We start from the raw sequence: 12500 nt of genomic DNA, 5'->3' as shown, positions 1-12500 counted from the left end.
GACCAGGCCAGATACTGGATCACATGACTCCTGCACATTCAGGATGTTAAATTAAGTTATTTTGGTCTGAATGAGGCTGACCTTTCTGCAGGACTTCTTGACAGACCTGATGATGTCGGAGGTGGACCGTTGCCGTGACAATGACCAGCTGATCTTCAGAGAGAACACGCTGGCAACAAAGAGCATTGAAGAATACCTAAAACTGATTGGACAGAAGTACCTGCAGGACGCCCTTGGTAAACACAACACTAAACACAAAGAAAAAAGACACAACACACACACACAAGTTTATTGTGATAGAGAGGTTTATTATTGTGATAGAGGTTTATTATTGTGATAGAGGTTTATTATTGTGATGGAGGTTTATTATTGTGATAAAGAGGTTTATTATTGTGATAGAGAAGTTTATTATTGTGATGGAGGGTTTATTGTGATAGAGGTTTATTATTGTGATAGAGAAGTTTATTATTGTGATGGAGAGGTTTATTATTGTGATAGAGGTTTATTATTGTGATAGAGGTTTATTATTGTGATAAAGAGGTTTATTATTGTGATAGAGGTTTATTATTGTGATAAAGAGGTTTATTATTGTGATAAAGAGGTTTATTATTGTGATAGAGGTTTATTATTGTGATAAAGAGGTTTATTATTGTGATGGAGAGGTTTATTATTGTGATAGAGGTTTATTATTGTGATAGAGGGTTTATTATTGTGATGGAGAGGTTTATTATTGTGATGGAGAGGTTTATTATTGTGATGGAGAGGTTTATTATTGTGATGGAGAGGTTTATTATTGTGATAGAGATGTTTATTATTGTGATGGAGAGGTTTATTATTGTGATAGAGATGTTTATTATTGTGATAAAGAGGTTTATTATTGTGAAACTTGTCAGACAGTTAATGTTAGCTGAATAATCCAAACACAGCCTTCCATCCAGTCTCTTTATCATTTAGTGTGAAATGTTTTGGGGATTTTTACAGATTCATCATCACAAGCTTGTTTTTTTCAACACGTTTGGAGCATTTTGCTGAAGGGAACTGTAGGAGCCGCTTTCTGTCACGATTACCTACCTGAGTATGATGTAAGATATACCTTGCTAAAAGCGGGTTCATTTGATTGGTAGAAAATGGAAGAGACATCTGATTGGCTACAGATAATTCCCTGTTTAAAAAAAAGCATCTGAGAGTGGAGCGACGTCAGTGGATTCTAAAATGACCCACAACCACAGTTGACCACAGCTTGTCATGTTCACACATGACAAGCAGTTTGTCAACAAATGAAACAACATCCAAATAGGATTTTGATGAAGACATTTAGCATGTGTACAGATTGTAAAGCCCTCTGAGGCAAATTTGTAATTTGTGATTTTGGGCTATACAAAATAAATAAAATAGAATTGAACCTTAACCCCAAGATACTCTTGAAGGCTGTGCCATCGGTGTGTGAATGTTGTATGAATGTTAGTTAGAGTCCTGATGGGCAGGTTTCACCCTGTAGTGTATGAATGGGTGAATGATGACATGTAGAGTTAAAGAGCTTTGATTGGTCGTAGGACTAGAAAGGAGTTAAACAAGTACAGTCCATTTACCATCTACACATTTGCCTCAGAGGGCTTTAAATCTGTGTCCTTTGACCTTTGTATCGGAGGAGGAAATACTCCCAAAACAAAACTTTAATAGGGAAAAATACCTGAGGGAGGGCAACACAGAATTGTGATAGATGTCATGGCTACAGAATGAACTCCTAACCTCTAAATGATTGTGTTTTTGTGTGTTCAGGTGAGTTCATTAAAGCTCTATACGAGTCAGATGAGAACTGTGAGGTCGACCCATCCCGCTGTGCGACCTCTGACCTCGCAGAGCATCAGGCCAACCTGAGGATGTGCTGTGAACTCGCCTTCTGCAAGATCCTTGACTCGTACAGGTACCCTGATATAGAGTACACACTGTACTCATACTGTGCTCATACTGTACTCACACTGTAGTCATACTGTACTCACACTGTATTCACACTGTAGTCACACTGTACTCATACTGTACTCATAGTGTACTCACACTGTAGTCACACTGTACTCACCCTGTAGTAACACTGTACTCACACTGTATTCACACTGTAGTCACACTGTACTCACCCTGTAGTCATGTTGTACTCATACTGTACTCATACTGTAGTCACACTGTACTCATACTGTACTCATACTGTACTGATACTGTAGTCACACTGTACTCAGTGTACTCATACTGTACCCTCACTGTGCTCATACTGTACTCACACTACTCACACTGTAGTCACACTGTCGTCACACTGTATTCATACTGTATTCACACTGTAGTCACACTGTACTCACCCTGTAGTCATATTGTACTCATAGTGTACTCATAGTGTACTCATACTGTACTCATACTGTAGTCACACTGTAGTCACACTGTAGTCACACTGTACTCATACTGTAGTCACTGTAATCATACTGTACTCATTCTGTACATACACTGTACCCACACTGTACCCACACTGTACTCTAACTGTAGTCACACTGTCGTCACACTGTAGTCACACTGTACTCACCCTGTAGTCATATTGTACTCATACTGTACTCATACTGTAGTCACACTGTACTCATACTGTAGTCACACTGTAGTCACACTGTAGTCATACTGTACTCATACTGTAGTCATACTGTAGTCACACTGTAGTCACACTGTAGTCATACTGTAGTCATTCTGTACCCACACTGTACCCACACTGTACTTGAACTGTAGTCATATTGTACTCATACTGTACTCATAGTGTACTCATACTGTAGTCACACTGTAGTCATACTGTAGTCACACTGTAGTCACACTACTCACCCTGTAGTCATACTGTACTCACACTGTACTCATAGTGTACTCGTACTGTAGTCACACTGTAGTCACACTGTACTCATACTGTAGTCACACTGTAGTCACACTGTACTCAGTGTACTCATACTGTACCCTCACTGTACTCATACTGTACTCATACTGTACTCATACTGTAGTCACACTGTAGTCAGACTGTACTCATACTGTAGTCACACTGTACTCACACTGTAGTCATACTGTACTCATACTGTAGTCGTACTGTAGTCACACTGTAGTCATACTGTAGTCATACTGTACTCATTCTGTACCCACACTGTACTCGAACTGTACTCCTACTGTAGTCATACTGTAGTCACACTGTACTCAGTGTACTCATACTGTACCCTCACTGTACTCATACTGTACTCACACTGTAGTCACACTGTAGTCACACTGTACTCATAGTGTACTCACACTGTAGTCACACTACTCACCCTGTAGTCATATTGTACTCATACTGTACTCATACTGTACTCACACTGTAGTCATACTGTAGTCATACTGTACTCATACTGTACTTTTAGTGTACTCTTACTGTAGTCACACTGTAGTCACACTGTAGTCATACTGTACTCGTACTGTAGTTGTACTGTAGTCACACTGTAGTCACACTGTAGTCATACTGTAGTCATACTGTACTCATTCTGTACCCACACTGTACCCACACTGTACTCAAACTGTAGTCATATTGTACTCATACTGTACTCATACTGTAGTCACACTGTAGTCACACTGTAGTCATACTGTAGTCACACTGTAGTCACACTACTCACCCTGTAGTCATACTGTACTCACACTGTACTCATAGTGTACTCGTACTGTAGTCACACTGTAGTCACACTGTACTCATACTGTAGTCACACTGTAGTCACACTGTACTCAGTGTACTCATACTGTACCCTCACTGTACTCATACTGTATTCATACTGTACTCATACTGTAGTCACACTGTAGTCAGACTGTACTCATACTGTAGTCACACTGTACTCACACTGTAGTCATACTGTACTCATACTGTAGTCGTACTGTAGTCACACTGTAGTCATACTGTAGTCATACTGTACTCATTCTGTACCCACACTGTACTCACACTGTACTTATAGTGTACTCTTACTGTACTCCCACTGTTATCAAACTGTACTCACACTATACTCACATTGAACTCTCACTGTACGCACACTGTGAAAACACATACTTTGTATGATATAATATCCCCCTCTTACTAACTCAGGGTCTTCCCCCGGGAGCTGAAGGAGGTGTTTGCGTCATGGCGACAGGAGTGCGGTAACCGTGGGCGACCAGACATAAGCGAGCGTCTCATCAGCGCCTCGTTGTTCCTGCGCTTCCTGTGTCCGGCTGTAATGTCGCCGTCGCTGTTCGACCTGATGCAGGAGTACCCCGACGAACGCTCTGCTAGAACTCTGACCCTCATTGCCAAAGTCATCCAGAACCTCGCCAACTTCAGCAAGTAAGCCTGGGCTTTTGTTTTGTTGACGCTTGGGGGCTTTTACTGTGAAGGAACTGGAGGGCTTGGACTGTGGTTTTTGTTCAATATCTTGACCTCTACCTGAAGCTGTTACCTGTAGGTGAATACCTGTATTGTTTACCTGTTTACCCAAATAATTACCTGTACGTGTTACTTGTATGTTTACCTGTATATGTTACTTGTATGTTTACCTGTATATGTTACTTGTATGTGTACCTGTACGTGTTACTTGTAAGTGTACCTTTTAATATGTTACTTGTACGTGTTACTTGTAAGTGTACCTTTTAATATGTTACTTGTACGTGTTACTTGTAAGTGTACCTTTTAATATGTTACTTGTACGTGTTACTTGTATGTGTACCTGTACGTGTGACCTGTGACCTGTGGTTGCAGGTTCGGGACTAAAGAGGAGTACATGCTGTTCATGAATGACTTTGTGGAGCGGCAGTGGAGCAGCATGCAGCGTTTCCTGCAGGAGATCTCAAATCCAGACGGACTGAACCACACCGCCGGCTTCGACGGATACATCGACCTAGGCCGAGAGCTGTCCAGCCTGCACACCCTGCTGACCGAGCTGGACCAGGTAACACACCTGCTCAGGTGACCCAGGACTTCTGTACCTCACCAGTCTTGTCCTGTGAGCAACAATAATACAATTCTTAAACTCAAGCAGTGAGATTGTAAAGCTTTGGATTGAAAAAACTGGAGCTCTGTGATTGGACGGCCTCTCCAAAACGATGGACAACTCAGATGATGTGTGTAGTTTCTATTCAATATTAATCAAATAAATAAATGATATTCTGTCAGCAATCTTCACTGGCAGTAATCTGAACCATGACTCCATGTAATTGTCCGTTCTAGCAGTGTGTCGGTTGTCTGGTGAAAAGTCCCAACAAAGATTTATTGTTTTCCTATTTCATTCTATGTTCAGATGAAACAAAACCGATACAACATGTGAATCAGTGAGGAGCTGGATGTTGTTACCTTCAGACAGAGTCAGGCTAGCTGATTCCAGTCTTTATGCTAAACTAATCTAACCAGCTGCTGGCTATAGCTTTATATTTAGCCGACAGTCAATAGAGTGGTAGCAGTCTGAACATCTGAGTCTCCCTGTCTGTCTGTCTCTCTGTCTGTCTGTCTCTAGTCGTGCCTGTCCAAGCTAGGTCCTCTTCCTCGGATCATCAGAGAAGTGTCTGCGGCTCTGGCTAACCCTGGAGGCATGGTTAATCCAGGGGGCGTGTCCGTGTCGTCTCCAGAGCCTCAGCGTATGGTGTCCCCGCCCCCTCTGTCTCCGCCCCCTCTGTCCCCACCCCTGTCTCCTCCTCTGGCGGCCTGTAATCCCTCTATTGGCCTGCAGGGTGGCGTCGGACTGGATGGAGGGTTAGTGTCATGTGTCCTGTCTGGAGACAAAGTACAACATCTGTGTTCACATTCACATTAGTCACACAATAACACAAACAATATTAACATGTTATAACACACTGTGATAACACACTGTAATAACACACTGTGATAACACACTGTAATAACACACTGTGATAACACACTGTAATAACACACTGTAATAACACACTGTCACAACACACTGTCACAACACACTGTGATAACACACACACACACACACACTGTGATAACACACTGTGACAGCACACTGGGATAACACACTGTGATAACACACACACACACACACACACACACACACACACACACACACTGTCACAACACACTGTGATAACACACTGTAATAACACACTGTCACAACACACTGTGATAACACACACACACACACTGTGATAACACACTGTGATAACACACTGTGACAACACACTGTGACAACACACTGTAATAACACACTGTGATAACACACTGTAATAACACACTGTGATAACACACTGTAATAACACACTGTGATAACACACTGTAATAACACACTGTGATAACACACTGTCACAACACACTGATAACACACTGTCACAACACACTGTGATAAAACACACTGTGATAACACACACTGTGATAACACACACTGTGATAATACACTGTAATGACACACTGTAATGACACACTGTAATAACACACTCTAATAACACACTGTAATAACAACACACTGTAATAACACCACACTGTAATAACACACTGTAATTTCATGAGGATACACTGATTATATGAAGTATCCCGTCTAATGTGTGTGTGTGTGTGTGTGTGTGTGTGTGTGTGTGTGTGTGTGTGTGTGTGTGTGTGTGTGTGTGTGTGTGTGTGTGTGTGTGTGTGTGTGTGTGTGTGTGTGTGTGTGTGTGTGTGTGTGTGTGTGTAGTTTGGTGGACTTCACCAGACTCCCGTCTCCGACTCCAGAGAACAAAGACTTGTTCTTCGTCACCAAAGGATCCAGTCTGCAGCCGGCATCAGGTGACCTTTGACCTTTATAAGACTTCTGAGACCAGCTCTGAGTTCCTCTGACCTTTCTAAGAGTTTCATCCCCTCATCTTCATCCCTTACCTTCATCCCTTAATAATAATAATTAATGATAATTAAGCCTTTATTAGTCCCACAATGGGGAAATTATTTCTCTGCATTTGACCCATCCCAGAGGAGCAGTGGGCAGCAATGAAGCGCCCGGGGAGCAACTTGGGGTTAGGTGTCTTGCTCAAGGACACCTCGGCATGTTGCCGGTAGAGGGGTTTGAACCACCAACCTTCTGGTTACGGGACAAGCGCTCTACCTCATGTGCCACAGCCGCCCCGCTTACCTTCATCCCTTACCTTCATCCCTTATCCCTTACCTTCATCCCTTACCTTCATCCCTTATCCCTTACCTTCATCCCTTACCTTCATCCCTTACCCTCATCCCTCATCCCTTACCTTCATCCCTTACCCTCATCCCTTACCTTCATCCCTTACCCTCATCCCTTACCTTCATACCCTTACCTTCATCCCTTCATCCCTTACCTTCATCCCTTAACCTCATCCCTTACCTTCATCCCTTACCTTCATCCCTTAACCTCATCCCTTACCTTCATCCCTTACCTTCATCCCTTACCCTCATCCCTTACCCTCATCCCTTACCTTCATTCCTTACCTTCATCCCTTACCTTCATCCCTTAACCTTATCCGTTACCTTCATCCCTTACCTTCATCCCTTAACCTCATCCCTTATCTTCATCCCTTACCCTCATCCCTTACCCTCATCCCTTACCTTCATCCCTTACCCTCATCATTCATCCCTTACCTTCATCCCTTACCTTCATCCCTTACCTTCATCTCTCATCCCTTCATCCCTTACCCTCATCCTTCATCCCTTACCTTCATCCCTTCATCCTTCATCCCTTACCTTCATCCCCTCATCCCTTCATCCCTTACCCTCATCCTTCATCCCTCATCCCTTCATCCCTCATCCCTTCATCCCTCATCCTTCATCCCTTACCTTCATCCCTTACCTTCATCATCCCTTCATCCCTTACCTTCATCCCTTAATAATAATAATTAATGATAATTAAGCCTTTATTAGTCCCACAATGGGGAAATTATTTCTCTGCATTTGACCCATCCCAGAGGAGCAGTGGGCAGCAATGAAGCGCATCCCAGAGGAGCAGTGGGCAGCAATGAAGCGCCCGGGGAGCAACTTGGGGTTAGGTGTCTTGCTCAAGGACACCTCGGCATGTTGCCGGTAGAGGGGTTTGAACCACCAACCTTCTGGTTACGGGACAAGCGCTCTACCTCATGTGCCACAGCCGCCCCGCTTACCTTCATCCCTTACCTTCATCCCTTATCCCTTACCTTCATCCCTTACCTTCATCCCTTATCCCTTACCTTCATCCCTTACCTTCATCCCTTACCCTCATCCCTCATCCCTTACCTTCATCCCTTACCCTCATCCCTTACCTTCATCCCTTACCCTCATCCCTTACCTTCATACCCTTACCTTCATCCCTTCATCCCTTACCTTCATCCCTTAACCTCATCCCTTACCTTCATCCCTTACCTTCATCCCTTAACCTCATCCCTTACCTTCATCCCTTACCTTCATCCCTTACCCTCATCCCTTACCCTCATCCCTTACCTTCATTCCTTACCCTCATCCCTTACCTTCATCCCTTACCTTCATCCCTTAACCTTATCCGTTACCTTCATCCCTTACCTTCATCCCTTAACCTCATCCCTTATCTTCATCCCTTACCTTCATCCCTTACCCTCATCCCTTACCCTCATCCCTTACCTTCATCCCTTACCCTCATCATTCATCCCTTACCTTCATCCCTTACCTTCATCCCTTACCTTCATCCCTTACCTTCATCTCTCATCCCTTACCCTCATCCTTACCATCCATCCTTCATCCCTTACCTTCATCCCTTACCTTCATCCCTTACCTTCATCCCTCATCCTTCATCCCTTACCTTCATCCCCTCATCCCTTCATCCCTTACCCTCATCCTTCATCCCTTACCTTCATCCCTCATCCCTTCATCCCTCATCCCTTCATCCCTCATCCCTTCATCCCTTACCTTCATCCCTCATCCTTCATCCCTTACCTTCATCCCTTACCTTCATCCCCTCATCCCTTACCTTCATCCCTCATCCCTTACCTTCATCCCTCATCCTTCACCCCTCATCCCTTCATCCCTTACCCTCATCCTTCATCCCTTACCTTCATCCCTCATCCTTCATCCCTTACCTTCATCCATAACCTTCATCCCCTCATCCCTTCATCCCCTCATCCCTTCATCCCTTACCCTCATCCTTCATCCCTTACCTTCATCCCTCATCCCTTCATCCTTCGTCCCTTCATCCCTTACCTTCATCCCTTACCTTCATCCCTTACCCTCATCCCTTACCCTCATCCCTTACCTTCATCCCTTACCCTCATCCCTTACCTTCATCCCTTACCTTCATCCCTTAACCTCATCCCTTCATCCCTTACCTTCATCCCTTCATCCCTTAGCTTCATCCCTCATCCCTCACCTTCATCCCTTACCTTCATCCCTTACCTTCATCCCTCATCCTTCATCCCTTACCTTCATCCATTACCCTCATCCTTCATCCCTTACCTTCATCCCTTAGCTTCATTCCTTACCTTCATTCCTTACCTTCATCCCTTACCTTCATCCTTCATCCATCACCTTCATCCCTCATCCCTTCATCCCTTACCTTCATCCCTTCATCCCTTACCCTCATCCTTCATCCCTTACCTTCATCCCTTACCTTCATCCCTCATCCCTTCATCCCTTACCGTCATCCTTCATCCCTTACCCTCATCCTTCATCCCTTACCCTCATCCTTCATCCCTTACCTTCAGCCCCTCATCCCTTCATCCCTTACCCTCATCCTTCATCCCTTACCTTCATCCCTTACCTTCATCCCTTACCTTCATCCCTTACCTTCATCCCCTCATCCCTTACCTTCATCCCCTCATCCCTTCATCCCTTACCTTCATCCCTTAATAATAATAATTAATGATAATTAAGCCTTTATTAGTCCCACAATGGGGAAATTATTTCTCTGCATTTGACCCATCCCAGAGGAGCAGTGGGCAGCAATGAAGCGCCCGGGGAGCAACTTGGGGTTAGGTGTCTTGCTCAAGGACACCTCGGCATGTTGCCGGTAGAGGGGTTTGAACCACCAACCTTCTGGTTACGGGACAAGCGCTCTACCTCATGTGCCACAGCCGCCCCGCTTACCTTCATCCCTTACCTTCATCCCTTATCCCTTACCTTCATCCCTTATCCCTTACCTTCATCCCTTACCTTCATCCCTTACCCTCATCCCTCATCCCTTACCTTCATCCCTTACCCTCATCCCTTACCTTCATCCCTTACCCTCATCCCTTACCTTCATACCCTTACCTTCATCCCTTCATCCCTTACCTTCATCCCTTACCCTCATCCCTTCATCCCTTAGCTTCATCCCTCATCCCTCATCCCTTACCTTCATCCCTTACCTTCATCCCTTCATCCCTTACCCTCATCCTTCATCCCTTACCTTCATCCCTTACCTTCATCCCTCATCCCTTCATCCCTTACCGTCATCCTTCATCCCTTACCCTCATCCTTCATCCCTTACCCTCATCCTTCATCCCTTACCTTCAGCCCCTCATCCCTTCATCCCTTACCCTCATCCTTCATCCCTTACCTTCATCCCTCATCCCTTCATCCCTTAGCTTCATCCCTCATCCCTCATCCCTTACCTTCATCCCTTACCTTCATCCCTCATCCTTCATCCCATACCTTCATCCATTACCCTCATCCTTCATCCCTTACCTTCATCCCTTACCCTCATCCCTTAGCTTCATTCCTTACCTTCATTCCTTACCTTCATCCCTTACCTTCATCCTTCATCCATCACCTTCATCCCTCATCCCTTCATCCCTTACCTTCATCCCTTCATCCCTTACCCTCATCCTTCATCCCTTACCTTCATCCCTTACCTTCATCCCTCATCCCTTCATCCCTTACCGTCATCCTTCATCCCTTACCCTCATCCTTCATCCCTTACCCTCATCCTTCATCCCTTACCTTCAGCCCCTCATCCCTTCATCCCTTACCCTCATCCTTCATCCCTTACCTTCATCCCTCATCCCTTCATCCCTTACCTTCATCCCTTACCTTCTTCCCTCATCCCTTATCTTCATCCCTTACCTTCATCCCTTACCTTCATCCCTCATCCTTCATCACTTACCTTCATCCCTTACCCTCATCCCTTACCTTCATTCCTTACCCTCATCCCTTCATCCCTTACCTTCATCCCTTACCCTCATCCCTCATCCCTTACCCTCATCCCTTACCTTCATCCCTTACCTTCATCCCTTACCTTCATCCCTTACCCTCATCCTTCATCCCTTACCTTCATCCCTTACCTTCATCCCTTACCCTCATCCCTTGCCTTCCACCCTCATCCCTTCCCTTACCTTCATCCCTTACCCTCATCCCTTCCCTTCATCCCTTACCTTCATCCCTTACCCTCATCCTTCATCCCTTACCTTCATCCCTTACCTTCATCCCTTACCCTCATCCCTTCATCCCTTGCCTTCCACCCTCATCCCTTCCCTTACCTTCATCCCTTACCCTCATCCCTTCCCTTCATCCCTTACCCTCATCCCTTACCTTCATCCCTTACCTTCATCCCTTATCCTCATCCCTTACCTTCATCCCTTAACCTCATCCCTTAACCTAATCCCTTACCTTCATCCCTTACCCTCATCCCTTACCCTCATCCCTTACCTTCATCCCTTATCCTCATCCCTTACCTTCATCCCTTACCCTCATCCCTTACCTTCATCCCTTACCCTCATCCCTTACCTTCATCCCTTACCTTCATCCCTTACCTTCATCCCTTAACCTCATCCCTTACCCTCATCCCTTCATCCCTTACCTTCATTCCTTACCTTCATCCCTTACCCTCATCCCTTCATCCCCTACCTTCATCCCTCATCCCTTCATCCATTACCTTCATCCTTTCATCCCTTACCTTCATCCTTTACCTTCATGTCTTACCCTCATCCTTCATCCCTTACCTTCATCCCTTACCTTCATCCCTCATTCCTTCATCCCTTACCTTCATCCCTTACCTTCATCCCTCATTCCTTCATCCCTTACCTTCATCCCTTACCCTCATCCTTCATCCCTTACCTTCATCCCTTACCTTCATCCCTTACCATCATCCCTTACCTTCATCCCTCATCCCTTACCTTCATCCCTTACCTTCATCCCTTACCCTCATCCTTCATCCCTTACCTTCATCCCTTACCTTCATCCCTTACCCTCATCCCTTCATCCCTTGCCTTCATCCCTCATCCCTTACCTTCATCCCTTACCTTCATCCCTTACCCTCATCCCTTACCTTCATCCCTTACCCTCATCCCTTACCTTCATCCCTTACCCTCATCCCTTACCTTCATCCCTTACCTTCATCCCTTACCCTCATCCCTTCATCCCTTACCTTCATTCCTTACCTTCATCCCTTACCTTCATCCCTTACCCTCATCCCTTACCTTCATCCCTCATCCCTTACCTTCATCCCTTCATCCCTTACCTCCATCCTTCATCCCTTACCTTCATGCCTTACCCTCATCCTTCATCCCTTACCTTCATCCCTTACCTTCATCCCTCATTCCTTCATCCCTTACCTTCATCCCTTACCTTC

General features: G+C 44.9%; 1 protein-coding gene across 1 annotated transcript in view; it reads left to right on the top strand.

Moving 5' to 3' along the window:
* The window catches only part of dab2ipa (DAB2 interacting protein a), a 30244-nt gene that overhangs the window by 13311 nt on the left and 4433 nt on the right, over window positions 1–12500 (top strand). The window contains 6 exon segments of the mRNA XM_054611274.1: window positions 92–236; window positions 1780–1924; window positions 4115–4351; window positions 4763–4952; window positions 5514–5749; window positions 6684–6775. Coding sequence (XP_054467249.1) covers window positions 92–236; window positions 1780–1924; window positions 4115–4351; window positions 4763–4952; window positions 5514–5749; window positions 6684–6775 — 1045 coding nt within the window.

This window comes from Anoplopoma fimbria, chromosome 13 (genome assembly GCF_027596085.1).
Source record: "Anoplopoma fimbria isolate UVic2021 breed Golden Eagle Sablefish chromosome 13, Afim_UVic_2022, whole genome shotgun sequence".
NCBI lineage: Eukaryota > Metazoa > Chordata > Actinopteri > Perciformes > Anoplopomatidae > Anoplopoma > Anoplopoma fimbria.
This window is presented reverse-complemented; position numbering and strand designations above follow the sequence as displayed.